General features: G+C 36.0%; 5 protein-coding genes across 5 annotated transcripts; 2 read left to right on the plus strand and 3 right to left on the minus strand.

Moving 5' to 3' along the window:
* Positions 1–132: 132 nt before the first annotated feature.
* PCOAH_00028090 (Farnesyltransferase beta subunit) lies at positions 133–2,994 on the minus strand (the record flags this gene model as incomplete). Its single annotated transcript, XM_020059614.1, has 1 exon — positions 133–2,994. One exon carries the CDS (start codon positions 2,992–2,994, stop codon positions 133–135), a length of 2,862 nt encoding a protein of 953 aa, XP_019914776.1.
* A 785-nt stretch (positions 2,995–3,779) lies between these two features.
* PCOAH_00028100 (Uncharacterized protein) lies at positions 3,780–6,113 on the minus strand (the record flags this gene model as incomplete). Its single annotated transcript, XM_020059615.1, has 5 exons — positions 3,780–3,851; positions 4,007–4,092; positions 4,239–4,314; positions 4,463–4,552; positions 4,788–6,113. 5 exons carry the CDS (start codon positions 6,111–6,113, stop codon positions 3,780–3,782), a joined length of 1,650 nt encoding a protein of 549 aa, XP_019914856.1.
* Positions 6,114–7,049: 936 nt separating this feature from the next.
* PCOAH_00028110 (Uncharacterized protein) lies at positions 7,050–8,346 on the plus strand (the record flags this gene model as incomplete). Its single annotated transcript, XM_020059616.1, has 3 exons — positions 7,050–7,767; positions 7,877–8,177; positions 8,307–8,346. The coding sequence occupies 3 exons, from the start codon at positions 7,644–7,646 to the stop codon at positions 8,344–8,346; spliced, it is 465 nt and encodes a 154-aa protein (XP_019914715.1).
* A 1,393-nt stretch (positions 8,347–9,739) lies between these two features.
* PCOAH_00028120 (MAEBL) lies at positions 9,740–16,873 on the plus strand (the record flags this gene model as incomplete). Its single annotated transcript, XM_020059617.1, has 5 exons — positions 9,740–9,914; positions 10,112–16,222; positions 16,399–16,477; positions 16,618–16,685; positions 16,812–16,873. 5 exons carry the CDS (start codon positions 9,740–9,742, stop codon positions 16,871–16,873), a joined length of 6,495 nt encoding a protein of 2,164 aa, XP_019915122.1.
* Positions 16,874–18,240: 1,367 nt separating this feature from the next.
* PCOAH_00028130 (Uncharacterized protein) lies at positions 18,241–18,897 on the minus strand (the record flags this gene model as incomplete). Its single annotated transcript, XM_020059618.1, has 1 exon — positions 18,241–18,897. The coding sequence occupies one exon, from the start codon at positions 18,895–18,897 to the stop codon at positions 18,241–18,243; it is 657 nt and encodes a 218-aa protein (XP_019914985.1).
* Positions 18,898–20,373: the final 1,476 nt, after the last annotated feature.

Below are 20,373 nucleotides of genomic sequence, written 5' to 3' on the forward strand. Positions count from 1 at the left end.
TAATTTCTTTCTTTTATTTATGTTATCACCCTTAGTGCAGCTTTTTACTGTGTGTTATCGGTACATAATGTGTAAGAAGCAACTGCTTATAGACAAACGTGCATAATTGCCGCCTAGCAACAGGTGGTAATGTCAGCAAAGGAGGCGCTTCAAATATAAGTAAGCACCTTTCCCAACTCGGTGATTAATCTTGTTTTCACTTATCGGGCAAGAGGGAGAAAAGTAGGTGTAACTTTTGTATACCTCTGAAACGGTTATATTGTAAAGGATGTGAATTCTGTTCAGATGGTTTATATGGTCCGTACTGTACGTCTCATCGTTTGGCTTATGTGACAACATGTAGTTTTCTATTATGGACAAGCCACTTAAGGCATAACACGTATGATAATAATCAACTTTTTCCATCGGCTTGTCTTTCATGCCGCCTTTATTGCTTTGAGAGCATACGAGCAAATAGAGCTTCAGAAAATTCATATTAAACATGACGTTTCTATGCAGGAATTCATTTTTATAATTTTCAAAGTTTATTTGTTCTTTCTGTATTTGATTTGTCATGGGGGAGTTCTTACTACTCATGTGGTCATATTTGGACGGCGCATCGATGCAGTCGGAGTGGTGACTGTCCTTACCTTTGTTACGCGCTTTGTGGTTATCCGCTTCGTCGATAGAGGGATGTTCACCTTTTATCCCATTTGAAATGCTTCCCGTTACATTAATTTTTTCAAAATTGCATGGTACATTAAAATTGGGGAAATCCGTGTTATCCACAATTTGGTCTTTTCCAAGGATACGCTTTTTCTTATTTCCATTTTTGCAACTCTGCAGGAACTGCTTTAATATATGCATTTCGTTTATTAAGAAGAAAATGGATCCAATCCAGAATGAGTAGCAAGCGTCCACTAACTTATTGGTTCTTCCCATGAATGCGCCCTCTAAGTTCCCTTGTTTGTTAATTAGCCAGTGTACTAATTTATTCATATTCACTTTTTGAACTTTTCCTAGAATGCACAAAGTAGCCAATGCGCAATAGGTATAACCTCCGTGACTTTCCTGAAATTTCTCACTTGTAAATCCGCCCTCATAATTTTGACAGGACAGAATATATTTTTCCACATTTTTTTTTACTTGATTAGTTAGTATGTGACACATGGAACATACTGCTATAGCACAGTACGTGCCTCTCATGTCTATCTCCCCATTTTTGTGTAACCTAAATGAACCATCTTTACATTTTAACTTAAGGATATAGGAATGTAATTTCTTCCTATCGAGAAAGCTTAAAAAATTATTTTCCTCATCGTGTAGGTATATAAAGACACATACCGCCGCGTAGGTGGTTGCTATGTGGGTGTACTGATTTAGTCCACCTCCGAAGGCTCCATTTTCGTTTTTTATTTTATTTAAATAGGTGAAGACGCACTGTTTTATGTAACGGAAGGTGGTCTTACCTAACTTCTGTTCAATCTCCAAATCGTTATGTAGGATGTATATAGTGTGAATACACCAATAGAAAATCCACGGCTTGGATGCTTCCAAAAAGCTCAACCTTAAATTTTTTACGAAAAATATATCAGTGCAGAATCTGAAATGTTTCTGCTTTTCCAGTTGTACATTTAAGACGCTGATAAATTTGTTGAGCAGAACGGAAGATTTGTTTAACTGGAAGTGAAAATTTTCAACGATTAATGTGTCCTCTTTGATGAGGGCATTTCTTAATTTAGCGACGTCCCGAGGGTCGTTGCTGGAAGGGGGGAGGTTTATATCTTTTGCGGCTTCTTCTGGCAACATTTCGCTTAAGTAGTGGGAACTGCTTCCCTCTTCATTTGCACAATTTGCGCTATCATCATCTGTGACTTTTTGCGTGCTGGTGTTGGCAGTAGGCCATTCTTCATTCAGACATGGACCTCCCTCTACCTTACTTTTGGCGTCTAAGGGGGGGAATCGTTCCTCTGTATTTTGTCCTGTCATAGTTTTTTCGTCCGAACTCTGTCTCCCCCCCTCTTGTTCCTTCCCCATTATGCACTCACTTTTAGTATCATCTGTTTGGTGACTTTTTTCAAAATGGGGTGGGTTGTTTTCGCACGTGTGTTTATATGTTCCCTTACTTGAAGACGTCACAGAACGACGAAATTTTTTCTTCTGAATGTATTTGTGTATCATCTCAAAGGTGTAATGTCCCTTGGTAAAGAAGGAACTAATATCGTCTATACTTCCAACGTTATCGAAAAGGAAGAATAAAATAATATCTGAAATTTCTACAGTGGGACTATTTAAAAGCAGGTCAATGATGTTGGAAGAGAAGGTTTTATAGTAGATGCTTAATATTTGTTTTTCGACCTTCTTCTTTTCCTTCACCGTTTGTGTATTTTGGTTGCATTTTAAATTAAAGTTGAAAAAATGTTCGGACATAAGGTTATTATTTCTATGATTAGGTGATTCTTCTTGACGATTTTGGAGGGATGCCTTATTGGGTCTGTCATTCTTTTCGGGTACACTTGTGACACGGTTTATACTGTCATCTGTGTTGGGCGAGTCACTAGAAGATGACCTGGAGGTCTCCATGGAACTCTTGTTAGCATTTTCACCCCCCCCTTTGGACTCTATACATTCGAGTTTGTTCTCCTTTTTGACATTATCAATATGTGGGATGTCTCCTTCTTGCGCGTGTACCACCTTGAGTGGGAAAAAGTTTGATAGTTCCTCATCGTCTTCACTAGAATTTGTTAAAATATCGCTTAAATTTTCGGAAGAACTGGAATGATAACATTCATGGGGGACGTCCTCTTTGCAGTCTGTGTAGTTTTCTTTACTTAAATTAAATATGTAATTAAATAGCAACTGTATGAGGTTTTCTACCTGGTTGTAAAATTGATCGTTTTCAAAATCTGGCTTGAAGTCATCTTTTCGTTTTTCATATTTTGTTAACTCGAATAGTAACAGTGCTAGGTGCTTTTTTCTGTTGTGCCTTAGCATGTAGGTGTCATCGGCATTCATCTTCGGTTTGGTCTCTTTTATGCTTGCTGCACTTCACTTGTTAGTTCTCAGTCGCAGCTGCTTTACGCGGAACGGAAAGTGCAACGCATGGTTCTTTGGAAGGAAGTTCAGAATGAATGAAAGTACAGTTGAAAGGTAGAAGTTGTGTATGCATTAAGCGAGTTAGTTGGAATGAAATGTTGCAGTATAGAAAAATATTGTTTGCATTTTTTCCGTTTTTTTCCTTCCTCGCTTTTAATAACCAATTGACGCGCTTATTTGACCTTCTGTGCAGACGTGCAGTACGACAAAATTAAATTAGCTTTTACGAAAAAATTCGGAAGTGCCCAGAATATGTTAAAAAACATGGTGCGGGTTATGCGCAGAAGTGGAAAAAATGATAACGTATATAGAAAAAATGAGGTGCATATTGAGAATTGTTAAAAAGGGAAAACCAGCATTTAAAGAGTGTATAAAGAAAGAATCTTTAATAATTAAAACAAAGTTGTTAATTCGTTAAAAAAAGGGGAACATAAACGTGTACTTATTCTTACAATAAAAAAAATAAAATAAAAAATGCAAGGGATTCAAAATAATAAACAGTACTTGGATAATATTTGAAAAAACATTCCGGTGTAAGGAGAATGATTAATTATTCCTTAGTCTTTTTTGGTTACTTATGTGCCTATTATTTTGTGTCATCTCATTTTATTCCATTCTTCTGCTAATTTGTAAAAACACGGCGTTAGTGATAGCTCCTTTTTATCATAAAAGTGTAACACGAAAACTATTTCAGGTCTTCTTTTTTAAAGAAAGTTGGCCAGCATAAAAAAGGTTCCCTTTGCAATGAACTTGGAAACTTTCGCATTTTCACAAATCTGTAAGAGGATAGGTGCACAGTGCACATGTGGTGTATATATAAAGGTGTATATTAACTGCGGTTACGGGGACAAAAGAAGGGGTTCACAAAAATTGTGCCACCATGATTACATCACGTGAAAATGCAGTAATTTTTTCCCTTTTGCGTTCGTACGTCAATGTAGTATTTTATGATATCGTTATTATTCGTGCAGAGGATTGCATTTTCCTCCATGGCCAACTCGACAAACAAATCTGTATCTGCGGTGGGGAACAGGTATAGGAAAGGAATATGCGGAAAATACAAAAGTAGGAGCAAAAGTAAGAGCAAATAATTTCTTATAAGAGAAGGAAAAACAGCATGGGGGGATAACACCCTTTCTTATTTACTCAATCAGCGCAGTTACCCTTTTCATCCATAGTTAGCACAGAAGGATCCTTCTTTTTATTTCCAATTTTAAGGAACCCGTCTTTTTCTAATTCCTGAGGGAAAATAAAAAAAAAAAAGTGGAAGAAAGGGGGGATAATTTAAACGGGGTGCACATTCCTTTAAAGGATACCCAACGTTTGAAGGCATAAAATGGTGCGTACATGTTACATGTAGGTACATACATGTGTAGGTAAGCGTTACCTTAAAAACGAATAAGTGGAAATCGCCCGATTCGAGGATGCTATTTTCGCAAAAAGGTATGTCATGGTACCACCAGTGGGGAATATATATCTGAGTTGTGTAAAGTTAGAAAAGTGCATTTTGTTAGAGGTAGGAAGATGTGTGTTGTACGCGTTGACATGTGGAGTGAAAAAATGACAAAGTTGGGTGGTAACTCTCGCCAAGATTGTGTATTCTCATATATGCAGCTACAAGATCATGTATATATGCGTGTGCGGGCACGTAAAATGTGTGCCTCTATTGGATTGTTCATTTGTTATTTTATTATTATTTTTTTTTTTAATACAATTGGTCGCATTTGGCTCTTCAGTAGGGACGTAACTGCGTATATCAAGCGGAAGATGGACAACTGGGTTTTGTATTTCACCAAGTAGGAGTAGGCGTCATTTATCAAAATATCAAAGTTAAAATTTTCTCCATCTATATATCCATCCATTCCGGAACATATATTTAGTCCATCGAGCACAACACACTGCTTTAATTTATTTGAGTCGTTTAAGTAGTTCCTCCATGTGAGCATCGTGTGATATTTGTTTTTTTCTATTATGTTTTTATTGAGCGTGTTGTTATTAGTTTCCCTTGGCACCTCCTCATTTGCATGATCATTTTCTTCCCTTTTTTTGCTCTTGTGATGATTTTTTTTTGTAATTTTTCTATATTCATGGGCCTGGTTGTGTATATGATTATTGTAACTTTCCGTCGCGCTACTGTTTTTGTAAAAATGAATAATCTCGTACGAATACCTTAGGAGGATAATATCATACCCTCTCAGAATCCCATACTCATTACAATCTAATTTTTGGACATTTTCATTGGGCCAATGTTCTGTTATCTCATTTTGTTTGCTAATAGAATTGGTAATTTCTTTTTCCTCTTTTGTTTGGACTAAAAACAGAATAGAAAAAAATTGTGGCTCAAAAATATCGTTAATATAAATCATACTTTTTATGTTTTGACTTTTTAAATAGTTTAGAATTTTCAGTTCCTTTTTATCTATTTTGCTGTTTGTGTTTATTTCTTCTTTGTGCATAATAATCTGTTCTATGCGCTTAAAAGCATTGTGGTTAAAACTGGAGGTGAATTTTTTTTTCCTATTCCTCCTATTTACCAGTTTCACTGTGAGAGTTGACTGTACCAAAAGTATGTTACGCTTCTTATTTATGCCACTACTTTTTGAGGGGGTGGCCATGTTGTTAAGAATGTAGTAGGAGTAGTTCAATATTTGGGTTACAAAGTTGTCCAATTTTAGGACCAGATTTTCAAAGTAATAGAACCATGTATAATGGGGTACTTTTTTTTTCATGTCTTCATTGAATATTAACTCCTCAAAGATGTAATACACGTTTTGATCATCATTTGTATACTGGCGGACGTCTGGTTTCGGGGTACCCTTATGGAATCCACACTTTTGCTGGTTTGTGTACTCATCACAGTTTTTATTTACTTTTGTGCTTTCGTATTCCATAATGTTGCTTACATTTGCCGCGTTATTTTTTACACCCTTTTTAGCGTTTTCGCCTTCATTTTCATTGAAAGGGTTATTTCCTTCCTTATCGCCTTTTTTCTTTTTTTTCCGATTTTCACTTTTTTTTTTCATTATATCATCGTACATTAGAGCGGGTTATACTTTAAGTGCGTGTTTTGGGGGAATCAGTTTTTTTTTTTTTTTTTTTTTTTTTTTTCCTTTAAGCCTCTGCCTGTTAAATCTATTTGTTTAGTTCTATGGGGCAGTTGATTTTTTGTAGTTTGTGTTACACAGTTAGGGAGAAACAAGGAGCGCTTTGGGGAAATTTACTTATAAGTGGAACTTTTTACACGCGTAGGAAGTTTGAAATGTTGTGTTGTTCCTCTCACTGCATGGAAATATGCGACAGTGGAGTAACGCGGCTCTGAAACAGGCACATGAGATACAGTTGGAAAAAGGAGAAAGGGCAGGTGAAGGCGCGTGTGTAATTCTTCTACACGTGCATATGCATATATATTTATATAAATACATGTATGTATATTTTGGTGGAAGCGTAAAAGTGCCAAAATTTCAGAAAATACAGAAACTGACTGTAGCCCTTTTTTTTTTTTTTTTAGGAATTTTTATTTTACGGCTGTGCGAGAGGTGTAAATTAAGTGCTCCTATGTATAAATGTATACCCACCTATTGCGGGCACATTTACACTTCGGGAACCCATTTTGTTATGGTTCTAGTGCACTTTACGTTTTTTAAATTTAATTTTTTGTGTCATAAAATTTAGAAGGTTCCTTTTTGTATATAGTTATTTTCGACCGTGATTCACGTAGCACTGCTATGATGGATACACCTCATTTTTCGCGCCTTCAAAAAAAAGAAGCAAAAAAGTATGTATTTGTTACATACACGTACACGCGCTTGCATTTTGTGGGATTATATTAACATTGCAATTTTTGCTCGCATGTACTTATAATTTTACATCTTTGCGTGCCCCCAATTGTGTAATTTTAATGGCCATTCAGTAAGAGATCATCCATCCGAAAAAGAACCAACAAAGAAAAAAAAAAAAACGCGACATTTTGATATGTTCAGAAGGAAAATCAGATGAACAGTATCTTTGCAGAGGATTTCATTTTTCGTTTCCGAAAAAATTCTTTTTTATTCCGTTGGGGGGAACATTTCGAAATATTTAATATGTTAACGAGGCAGTAACTAAATCGGGAAACAACAACGCAAGTATTTTCCTTTCATTACAGAATGTACTCGAGAAAATATGCAGCCATGGAAAAAGGAAGAATTTTTTTGTATATAAACGGCTCCATTTAGAATAGTAAAAATAGAGCTACATTTATTACCCTTACAGAGGAATATATAAACCGCTTTTTATTATTAAAAATAATTTCACCAAAAGGGGGGAAATAAATAGCCAGCCTCATTCTATACCGTTTGAACAAATTTAGAATGCGCCAAATTGCCCGGGGTACTGTGTAAGATAAATGATCCTTATGTAAAATGCAGTTAAAATAAAATATAGTCTGACAGAGCAAAAATTAGCAAAAAAAAGGTGCCACAAAAAAGAAAAAAGGTATTGGCGAAAAATAACCTATAAGGCAAGACAAACCAGATTAAGTAAGGCAGAACGCGAAATTTTCACACACCTGATCGCTTAAGTAAATAAAAATGTTGAACAGAACACGGAGGATTTTTTTCAGTACAGCAAAAAGCAGCAACTTGTACCTAACCATATCTTCGTCTAGCGAATCCATATTCAGAAATCAAGTAATTAAAAGGGCTTCTTTTCCAGGTTAACAAAATAGGAAGCAGAAATTTTAAAAAAGGCGAATCAGTAGTAATCACGTCTAAGTGGGTATATTTATTTTATTATTTTTATTTTACCTTTTTTTTCTTTTCAGGAATTGAAGGATATTTCACCGTAACAAATAACCACAGCCCCCTAGTTACGTTATTAAGAAATGGAGTAATTACTGTCGAATTTGACGAGAAGGAAAAGAAGCAGTTTTTTATATCAGATGGAATATTCATATATAAGAAAAGTAATGACAACAGCAACAGCAACAATGCTGAAATTGTGGGGGTTGAAATTGTGCCTCTGGAATATTTAGACAAGAATAAAACCGTTAAGGTTTTGCAGCAGATGTGCGCAGTAAATGATGCTACCGATGACAAGTGGAGAAAAATCAAGACCATGTTGGGGTAATACAGGAGCACTGTCACATGAGGGTGTGTGCATGCACTAATATGTAATACCCATTATTTGCGTAAAACGTAACTATTGATGTAAATATAAGTAAACAATTTTATTCTTTATTTTATTTTTTTTAGGAAAGAGCTGTGCTCGTCAATCCTTCGAGTCGCCTCGTGAAAGCAGAAAAAGCAGGTGTCTTTCTGCATGCATATTAGCAAGCTCATAAATGTGAGAAGGCTCTGCATGCACATTTAGTGTTAGGGTTTTTCCACATATACTGCACAGAAGCCGCTATAAGTGGAAGTGCCATTTTATAAAATTGATGTAACAGAAAGTAATAGCCTAGTTGCGCATATTTCTGGTGTGTATGCGCACATGTTCACGGATACATGTTGCACACATTTATGTATCCAGCTGTTACGAAATTTTTACAAATTGGCGTAACAGAGTCGAATAAAAAGATGCCGTTTTGGTTCTTTTTTTTTTTTTTTTTAATCAACTTAATTTTTTTGGGGGGGGGTTTATATGAATAGTGAGTGAACTGTTTTTTACAGGAATCAGAACTTTAGAACAAAAATGCGTGTTGCGCAACATGCGTAAAGGTTGAGACAGATAAAAAAAAAATTTGCATGTACTCTACAAGAAAGGTTATCATCTTCATTTTGAGGATCATTAAAGCTCCTTTTAAGAAGAAATAAACTCAAAATAAAGGTAAATCGTGTATCTGTTTCGCGCAGAACAATTAGCCTAAAGGTTTATTTTAATTGTGTTGGAGGTTTATTTTATTTTGTAAAAAATATAAAGGAACGTTAAGAAGCGGCTCACAAATGTACGATCTGTGTGTGTGTGTCTACATCTTATTGGTTAACTTTTTATTTCACTATTTTGCCATTTTGCTATTTTATTTTTTTCTTAAAAATTATTTTCATCTTTTATTCCCTTTCAAACGGTTACTTGACTTTTTTCTGTAGAGATGACTCACACGAATGTATGTTGCTCGCTTGTCTGCGTGCCTAATTTTTTAAAGGAATATTTAGATGCTTCAACATGCCATGTGGAGCAGCATGTTGCTATTTTTTTTAAGATAAACGTGTACCCCGATGTGTATATATATGCAATACGCACGTAGATGTGCTTGCATGTTTGTGTGGACAGCTAAGTGATTTTTCTTGGCTCCAAATTTTACGTTGTAAAGGAATTCTCCTGGGAATTCAGAATTTTCCTAAATTTTTTTTTAACGAATTTTTTTTTTTTCCGTTCGCTAGTAGTGTACAGCTAGCTATTTTTTTTTTCTTTTTTTTTTTTTTTCCTGAATGGATCTGTCTACCAAGTTTTTAAATGCGTTTATTTAAACTGTCTTTAAGGCAGAAGGAAAGAACTGTTGGAGTGATTTGTATAGAGATCCTCCACGTTTTTTAAATTTTTCTTACTGATTGTAATTGGTGATCATTTACGATCAAATATATTTGGCCTGGTTCTCTAATGCAAGATTATAATATGATTATTTTTTCTGCATAATACAGGTACATATATATATATTTTTTTTTACACCCTCTAATGAGTGACTAAGATGACGCTGTACAGCTTTTTAGCCCTTGTGGCATTTTGTTGTATTTGTAAAGCGAAGCATATAGCAAATCCTCAGAAGGAGTTTATGGACAGATTTGACATAGCCAAGAATCACATAAACATAAGATGGTCTACAAATGGTATGTTAGGAGAAGGGGACTATAAATATGATATAGGTAAGCAGAAAAAAATGGAGAGGGTTGATTCTTTGCTCATGGAGAATGTGTGCATGCCAATGTTGTGTCGTGAATCACGTTAGAATATATCATCCCACATATTTCTATAGCAGTGTGAAGTTCTTTCCGTGTTGCGTGCACATTGCTGGTTTGGCTAACGATTGTGGGAAATAATTTTTTTTCCTCCCTCCTTTTAGATGATGAGGAGAATGCAGACTCTAAGCTTAGCACACAGAGTATGACAGGAACCTGCCCAAATGGTGAAGTCCATGGAATGTACAAGGGTAGCTGTCCCGATTACGGGAAAACATTCATGATGGGTCTAAACGGAGATGAGTATAGTGAAGATTTTTTAAACGAAATTAGTTTCGGTTTGTTGAATAAGAAATTGAATCTTTCAATAGAAATTCCAGTGGAGGAAAGTGGAATGGCCATGTACCAAGGCCTCTTTGAGCGTTGTCCTTTGGACGAAAATCATAGTTTGCTGATAAGGAAGGAAGAAGCATATGATATGTGTTTTAGACGAATTTACAGTCATATGCAATCCGCTGGAAGAAATAATAAACGTACGTTGAGGAATAAATACTTACACTTTGGATGGCACGGATTAGGAGGTCGATTCGGGTCGAATATGAATTACCCCTTACATGATTATAATCCGTCGGAAAGTCATGTGACTAGAAGAATGAGCTTCTCAGGTTTAATAAAAGATTTGTCCGACTGTTCTATTTATTCCCATTGTATGGGTCCCTGTTTTGACAAAGATTTTAATAATGCATGTTTTCGAAGTTTACCCGTTGTTTTTAACCACAGAACAAAGGAGTGTGTTATCCTAGGTACACATGAAGGAAGTAGAAGAAGAAATTGCCTGTCTGAAAATTCATATGGTTTTGAAAGATGTTTCGTGCCAACGAAAAAGGAAGCAGGGAAAGAATGGACATACGCATCGTCCTTCTTGCGTCCAGATTATGAGACGAAATGCCCTCCAAGATTTCCATTAAATGATACAGTATTTGGCTACTACAATGATAGCACTGGTGAATGCAAATCTGCTGTAAAGAATGAGCGTGATAGTTATAAGTCAACTTTTAGAAGTTGTATTGAAGGACTATTCAATCATCCTGAGAGGGATAGCGAAATTCGCAGAGATAATTTCTTATGGGGGATTTGGGTTTTAGAAGGTAGTTCCAAAAAATTAAATTCCATGGATGACATTGGAATGTGTTCCATTTTGAGGGAGAAGCCAAATTGTGTCTTGAAAAAGGAAAAGCACTATTCCTTTACGAACCTGACGGCGAATTCCTTTGATTTCGAGCAAAAAGTGACGTATCCACAGGTGGAGGAGATGCATGAACAGGACGATGAAATGAGTAAATTTGGAAAAATCGCATCGGACGGAGGGGAAGAAAAAACAGATTTAAGCGAAATGGATAGGAGGGAAAAAACGCGAAACGGAGATAAAGAAGCAGAACAGACAGAAGCATATCGAATTTTGCAGAAGAGGAAAACAGGAATAAATGAACACACGGGATTGAGCATGAAAAATCTTAACTATATGCCTTCCGTGCAGAGGAGTCACGAATCAACACATACAAATGGGGACGATTCTATTTATAGAAGCAAGGGTGAACCTATAAGTCAAATGCTTGAACTGAATCAGTCTTCCAGGAGTTATTTGCACAATCCAGGTGTTCGTAGCAGGGGAAGATACCAAATTCCGTATGTGCAATCCGCCAGAATAAATAACAGGTCAGCCTCTCAGAATGGAGCAAATATCAATTCCGAATTGTCGAGAAATCCTCAAGCTAAATTTATGGAAAGATTCGATATTCCAAAAAATCATATTTTTATCGATTGGAAAAAGGAAGGAAATTTCGGAGAGGGTATTTTCAAGTATGATGTTTTATCGAATAAAACTGCTGGTACCGCTCAGTCCCTATTAATTGATAATTATAATGACGTCTGTCCAAATCATTCAATTCCAGGAAGGGCACAAGGAAGTTGCCCAAACTATGGAAAAGCTATCATTGTTGAAACGCTGGAAGATAAAAATAAGGATGATCATTTTAATTTCCAATTTTTAAATGAAATACATACTGGTTATTTGGGCAGAATAAGCGTGAATATTGTCGAACTTCCATATGATAAAAGTGGAATAGCTATGCATCATGGTTATGCAGCATCGTGTCCAATAGATATACATGAAGAAAGGTTGCTAGAAGGAATGGATGATTACAATTATGATATGTGCAAGTCTAGGATGTTATCATCTCCTCTCACCATGAAGGAATATGATCGCAAAAGTAATACATTTAAGTATTATGGCCTTTATGGTTTTGGTGGTCGACTAGGTTCGAATATTATAAATAATGCAAAAAGGGCAGGAAGAGGTGAAAGGCGTACGAATAACATAACGCTACCAATGAAGAACCCAGGGTTAATAAAAAACTTGTTCGATTGCTCTATATACTCCTATTGTTTAGGACCTTGTATGGAGGGCACGTACAGAAATAAATGCTTCCGGAATTTACCAGCTTATTATAATCACGCAACAGGTGAATGTGTCATACTTGGTACACATGAACAGGAAAGAACAAGTAACTGCAGAAAGGAAAAAAATGACTTAAGTAAACCCAACTGTCAGAAGATTAGGAAAACCCCAGATTCAAAGGATTGGACATATGTTACTTCATTTATTAGGCCTGATTATGAAGAAAAATGTCCACCTAGATTTCCTCTCAATGACAAAAGTTTTGGGATCTACGATGAACGAACAGGAAAATGCAGAAGTATCGTCCAAAGAAATAATTTCATTGGTATTCAAAATTTCAACGGCTGTTTAGAATATTTGTTTATCACCTCTCCAAAGGATTTATATAGTAGGGGGATAGGTAAATACTGGGGGGTATGGATTGCAAAAGAGCCCGTTAATCAGGATAATATTTTTAAGGTTACTGGGGAATGCTACTATGTACTTCAAAGACCAACGTGCGTCATCCACAAAGAGAACCACTTTTCATTCACATCTCTCACTACAAATGACATTGATTTTTATCAGAATTTTAATATAGAACCTGTGGAAGAATTAATTGAACCGAGTAATATTGTTGGTTTTGCTAAAGAGCGTAACAGTAATAGAAGGGCTAAGAGTAGGACACAGGTAGCGGAAGACAAGGCGCTCAATCCATCAGATTTTGATTTCAGTGCTAAGCATGACGGACGTGCAGGAGGGGAAAGGGAAAATGAAGAAGAAATAAGGGTAGAGGAAGCAAGAAGGTTAGAGGAAAAAAGAAGGTTAGAGGAAAAAAGAAGGTTAGAGGAAAAAAGAAGGTTAGAGGAAGAAAGAAGGGTAGAGGAAGAAAGAAGGTTAGAGGAGGCTAGAAAAGCGGAAGAGGCTAGAAAGGCAGAAGAGGTTAGAAAAGCGGAAGAGACTAAAAGAAAAGCTGAGGAGGTTAGAAAAGCGGAAGAGACTAAAAGAAAAGCTGAGGAGGTTAGAAAAGCTGAGGAGGTTAGAAAAGCGGAAGAGACTAAAAGAAAAGCTGAGGAGGTTAGAAAAGCGGAAGAGACTAAAAGAAAAGCAGAAGAGGCTAAAAGAAAAGCTGAGGAAGCTAGAAAAGTAGAAGAGGTTAGACGGGCTGAGGAGGTTAGAAAGGCAGAAGTGGCTAGAAAAGCGGAAGAGGCTAAAAGAAAAGCACAAGAGGCTAGAAAAGCGGAAGAGGCTAAAAGAAAAGCTGAGGAGGCTAGAAAGGCAGAAGAGGTTAGACGGGCTGAGGAGGCAAGAAAAGCTGAGGAGGCTAGAAAAGCAGAAGAGGCTAGAAAAGCGGAAGAGGCTAGAAAAGCGGAAGAGGCTAGAAAAGCAGACGAGGCTAGAAAAGCGGAAGAGGCTAAAAGAAAAGCAGAAGAGGCTAGAAAAGCAGACGAGGCTAGAAAAGCGGAAGAGGCTAAAAGAAAAACTGAGGAGGCTAGAAAAGCAGAAGAGGCTAGAAAAGCGGAAGTGGCTAAAAGAAAAGCTGAGGAGGCTAGAAAAGCAGAAGTGGCTAAAAGAAAAGCTGAGGAGGCTAGAAAAGCAGAAGAAGCTAGACGGGCTGAGGAGGTTAGAAAGGCAGAAGAGGCTAAAAGAAAAGCAGAAGAGGCTAGACGGGCTGAGGAGGTTAGAAAGGCAGAAGAGCTTAGGAAGGCTGAGGAGGCTAGAAAAGCGGAAGTGGCTAGAAAGGCTGAGGAGGCTAGAAAAGCGGAAGAGGCTAAAAGAAAAGCAGAAGAGGCTAAAAGAAAAGCTGAGGAAGCTAGAAAAGTAGAAGAGGCTAGAAAGGCTGAGGAGGCTAAAAGAAAAACTGAGGAGGCTAAAAGAAAAACTGAGGAGGCTAAAAGAAAAACTGAGGAGGCTAGAAAAGCAGAAGAGGCTAAAAAAGCGGAAGAGGCTAAAAGAAAAGCAGAAGAGGCTAGAAAAGCGGAAGTGGCTAAAAGAAAAGCTGAGGAGGCTAGAAAAGCAGAAGAAGCTAGACGGGCTGAGGAGGTTAGAAAGGCAGAAGAGGCTAGACGGGCTGAGGAGGTTAGAAAGGCAGAAGAGGCTAGAAAAGCGGAAGAGGCTAGAAAAGCAGACGAGGCTAGAAAAGCGGAAGAGGCTAAAAGAAAAGCAGAAGAGGCTAGAAAAGCAGACGAGGCTAGAAAAGCGGAAGAGGCTAAAAGAAAAGCAGAAGAGGCTAGACGGGCTGAGGAGGTTAGAAAGGCAGAAGAGGCTAGAAAAGCAGAAGAGGCTAGAAAAGCGGAAGAGGCTAAAAGAAAAGCAGAAGAGGCTAAAAGAAAAGCTGAGGAAGCTAGAAAAGCAGAAGAGGCTAGAAAGGCTGAGGAGGCTAAAAGAAAAGCTGAGGAGGTTAGAAAAGCGGAAGAGGCTAAAAGAAAAGCAGAAGAGGCTAGAAAAGCAGACGAGGCTAGAAAAGCGGAAGAGGCTAAAAGAAAAGCAGAAGAGGCTAGAAAAGAAGAAGAGGCTAGACGGGCTGAGGAGGTTAGAAAAGCAGAAGAGCTTAGGAAGGCTGAGGAGGCTAGAAAAGCGGAAGTGGCTAGAAAGGCTGAGGAGGCTAAAAGAAAAGCTGAGGAGGTTAGAAAAGCGGAAGAGGCTAGAAAAGCGGAAGAGGCTAGAAAAGCGGAAGAGGCTAGAAAAGTAGAAGAGGCTAGAAAAGCTGAAAAGGCTAGAAAAGTAGAAGATGCTAGAAAGGCGGAAGAGGCTAGAAAAGCAGAAGAGGCTAGGCGGGCTGAGGAGGAAAGAAAGGCTGAGGAGGAAAGAAAGGCTGAGGAGGTTAGGAAGGCTGAGGAGGTTAGGAAGGCTGAGGAGGTTAGGAAGGCTGAGGAGGTTAGGAAGGCTGAGGAGGTTAGGAAGGCTGAGGAGGTTAGGAAGGCTGAGGAGGTTAGGAAGGCTGAGGAGGAAAGAAAAGCTGAGGAGGAAAGAAAGGCAGAAGAGGCTAGACGGGCTGAGGAGGTTAGAAAGGCAGAAGAGGTTAGACGGGCTGAGGAGGTTAGAAAGGCAGAAGAGGTTAGACGGGCTGAGGAGGTTAGAAAAGCGGAAGAGGCTAGACGGGCTGAGGAGGCAAGAGTCGAGGAAGAGGCAAAGAAAAAAGTCGCTCATGTGAGTAAAGAAGGCGTGGACGAAGAGGATGATAGGAAGACAAAGGATTTATTTTCGGATAGTGTTATAAGTATTGAGCAAGAAAAAAATGGGAATTTAATTCTGAATGAGGATAAGAGGACTGAGGGTTTCGCAACGACGGGAGTTGCTGATTCATCTAATAGCAGCAGGGAAGAGTCAAAGGAGTTTCAAAAGCATAAGTTCAATGACAATAATCTTTCTGGTGAAAATGGAAATTCTGAAAGTAATTCGAATGAAGAAGAATATAATAAAGAAATTTTCGAAGAGGAAATCGAAGAAGCGAAAATGAGAAAGCAGATTGATGATAAGGATATGGGGTCGGAGATTCCAAAGAGTAATTCTGCACCCGAAAAATATGAATCGAGAGATGATAAATTAGATAAGGATGAATATATAAAGAGAGACGATAAAAAAACGCGGGAGGAGATAATAAATTTATCCGAAAAAAACCCATGTACTGTTGACGTTTCTTCAAAGTTTTGCGATTATATGAGGGAAAGCATATCTTCTGGTAATTGCTCTGATGGAGAGAGAAAAAGACTGTGCTGCTCAATTTCAAATTATTGTTTAAAGTATTTTAGTTATAGTTCAAATGAGTATTATAAATGTATGAATGAAGAATTTGGCCACAAGGATTACAAATGTTTTCAGAAGAGTAGAGTTTCAAGTATGTTCCCATAACATTGAAAGGAAAAAAAAAAAAATAAAAATAAATAAACACATACACACATACATACATACATAATTTGCTCACTAGGACACACATGTGTACATATAGAAGTGTCTCAATTTCTGTGATTAACTTCACTATATGTATTTTTACCAAGTTATTTTTTTTTACAGACGCGGCTTATTTTGCTGGAGCAGGAATAGTACTGATACTCCTGCTTGCCATCGTTTCAAAAGCTACTCTGGGAAAATGGTAAGTAGAAAATTAAAAAGGAAAGGAAAATAAGTTACAGTATTTGTAACCCCTCTTAAAAATTACTTTCTACTAAGAATGAAGACCCTTTTATTGCAAAAAAATTTTCATTTATTTTTTTTTTTTATTTTGCTGCGAAGGTTTAATGAAGCTACCTTTGATGAGTTTGATGAAAATTATGAAAAAGTCTACACATTAGCAATGATAAGTAATAGTTGTTCAAAAGGCAGAAATGTCTTATGATTTAAAAAAAGTGCATAAGGAAAAGATGCGTGCACGAAATGGCATCGTTATTTTACTAATTTCTGCTTAATTTTTTTTACCTTTTTTTCAGACAGGGAACAGATACAGGAAGCGGGGTCGTTAGATTTTTCCGGGTACATGTCTGATAAATGACATTTATTTCGACCAACCTTTTGTACATACTTAAAATGCTCAGACTTCGTATGGAATATTTATTCCTGTAAAATTTCCCCACAAATTTGCAGTGATTTATACAGGTTAACTATTTCAGTTGTAAAATGTTATGCCGAATTAACGCCAAAACTGAAATATATTATTCATATTTTATTATGATAAATATGTGTACATAAAATTTGTCCAATGCATCGTTATTGTTCCTCTGATTTTTAACGATGAAAATTGTGTTTATTTGAATTTTTTTTTTTTTCAGTATATTTTTATGTGTCCGTAATTTTGCGAATGTGAATAGAGAACATTCCACACTAAACTTCAATATAATGAATTGCATCATTTTTGGAAAAATAGCTTCACGAAATAGTTAGTAAAAATGTTAACTGTTGTGAATAAAATTCTATACTAAATTGGAAGTTGTCTTGTTTTTATTAAAACAAATGTAAATATAGCGAATGTTGTAAATCGGTTTTAGTTTATTCATGTCTATGCTTCATAAAGTAAAAAAGAGTAGGCAAAAAATGGTGTGAAATTATTCATCCCGGAAGAAGGGTATCTATTTATTACGTTGTTCATGAAAGAGTAATTTGTGCAATTTATTATTTGCTTTTCCAATGTTCCTTAGTGTTAACTTATAATAATTTTGCGCATTTGCATTTTATGTAAGCACAGTGCATTGTTAGCGTTCCTATTTCACTATTTGTGGAAGGTCACAAAATTTCATTCAGCTAAATGTACCTTTGCATATCCAGGGTGTAAGAAATAAGGGTCAATTAGTTATTTCATTTATTGTTAGGGGGGGAAAAAAAAAAATCGTATTTAAAATAACGCAAAAAAGGAGGGAAGTAAAAAAAAAATGTCAAACAAAATAAACAATACAAATTTAATATATAATGGCGCATCAAAAATGAAGACTATAATTTTAAAAGTTCCTTTCGATGTCGTATTTTCAAATATAGTGATATAGGTCCTGCTTCGTTTTATTTAATAACCCATATGTATCTCTTACAGTATATTAATGTTCTTTTTTCTTATATAATAGAAAGGGTTAAAATACAAAAACATATAACTTACGGTAGTAATGACAACTTAAAAAAAAAAGTCAAAGAATGTACATCAAAGTGCATCCATTGGTTTAGAGTTTTTGTGAATTTATATATAAAACGTTGTAAAAAAAAAAAAGGGTCTTCTTGAAAAGCAAAACAGGATGCACTACAGACTGTGTGTACACATTTTCGCATGTGGACATGATTAATAATTAAAAATTATCAAATAAAAAATTGGGCACTTTTTTATAAATACTTCCGAACAAATTACAATTGAATGAGATGGATACAAATAAATTTAGGCTAATTTATACCTTCGACGGATGCAACAGCACATATAACCTGGGTAAAGGCTTGTAGGGAAGTAAAAAAATTGGAATGGTCAGGGGTATTTAAATTTCCATATATTTGAACAACATTTGGAATTTTCCCTGTTAACGTTTTTATTACAGTTTCATCATTATCGACATGAGTAAGTGGGCACAGCTGACGTATCATCGATGCTCTTCCATTTGACGTTGTACAAAACATTAGGCGATGTTCTTTCAGGCCTTTATCAAACAAGCCCAATCTTTTAAAAAGATCAATTATGTTCTTTTCCTGTACATCATTTAAAATTTGAGCAATTACAAAGAGTTCTGAAATTGCGCACAATTTAATAAATGGTTCTATGGAGCTTTCAACTATGTGTACGTTGTTACCAATAATCTTTAACACTATATCGTTTAGGCATAGGGAAATAATGGGTTTGGTGCTAATATTTTTATTATTTAATTTCCTTCGATAATTTTCATTATTCGCATCATATCTTCTTTTAAATATACGAAAGTAAAAAATATAAAACATAAAAATCATGCCAACTAAAAGTATTGGTTGGAAAATGGAAATGTTTTTATCTTCAACATTTTCATATGATTTATATTTTCTACAATCCTGCCCATTTTTGCACGTCCTAGGCATTTTAATTGAAATTACACTTGAAAAAACATATATGGTGGTGGGGGGATGTATAACTAGTTAATTTTGATATATATATATCAAAAGGGGGAAATGAGAAAAAAAAAAAAAAAATTAAATATTTTGGGAAATCTTAATAAAAAATATGTTGTTTTTTGCTTTACTTACATGTATGTGAAATTGAACAGAAATATTTTGCTGCTATTGTTGAAGTACATACATGGGCAGTCCGTGTCCCTACGTGCGTATTGCCTTCATGCGCACATAATACGTATGATATATTACGTACATTTATATGCATATTTGTTTACGCTTCATTTATATGAAACAGAAAGCATTTTTGAAGAAAAGGAAGGGAGCCTCAAGGGACACGAGCTTTGTTAATTCCATAAGTATAAAAAGATTGGCGAACAGGGTTTATCTGCTTCCGTTAACATTTGTAAAATTATTTTCCCGGCTTCCCTTTTTTTGCTGGGGTTACATGACTAAATGAAACATAACGCTAGCGGGAGGAGGAAACGTTACGTGAAAATGCGTAAGCCAAATGTGTTTGCGCGATTTCATATTCATACAAACACTCTTACAAACTTACGTACATACGCACATGCAAAATACTACGGCACGTTAATGTCTGTACTTTGCCTTTATGCAAATAAATGTTTGGAAACCTTCAATTTTGTTCAACTGACTCATTTGCGATAAGTTTGAATTGCTACTTATAACTTTTTTTTTTTTTTTTACATCATTTTTCGCGTGGTGGTGATTTGTATGTATGTGAATGCGCCAAGTATGTACCATTTTTCCTGCGGGAATAAATATGTACGGCATAACACGTATGTATTAGTTTTATGTATTTTGTATGTGCTATGCATTTATATGCATAGTTAACATTATGCTCCAGACGCGTGTACACGTGCTTTGAAGGTTGGTGCACGATTGGAGGCTGGGACACTCTTGTTCCCATGACTGATTTAACGAATGATCGACTTATTTTATTGCCTTTTTTTCCTGCGTATTCCCCGTAAAAATAAAATGTACACGGTGAAAATTAAAAGGAAAACCTTCCCAATTTAATTTTCACCGTGTACAATTATAAGCTGGTGGGGTTTATTTATTTGTAAAGAATTCATAATTTTTTATTAAGGAATTTTTGGCGCAGCGCAAATTTGTACTTATTTAAGATTTTCCCCCATATAATGTTCCCGTAACAGTGGAAAATAAATATAAGTCCTTATGCATTTATATGAATACGTACATTTCCAGCATACATGTACCTGTAAATGCGTAACGTGATTTATAGCAAATAATTACGTGTTTTTCTTTCCCATTAGTAACACTTAAGTTAACGCGTTTTGCTATTTTTAAATGTGAAAATAGTAAATGTGAGAATTTAAGTGGCACAAATGTACCTGCATGTATGACAAAAAAAAATAAAATAAAATGATACAGTGATCAAATGAGAGGGCATTTTTATAAGAA

Source organism: Plasmodium coatneyi, chromosome 9 (genome assembly GCF_001680005.1).
Source record: "Plasmodium coatneyi strain Hackeri chromosome 9, complete sequence".
Classification (NCBI taxonomy): domain Eukaryota; phylum Apicomplexa; class Aconoidasida; order Haemosporida; family Plasmodiidae; genus Plasmodium; species Plasmodium coatneyi.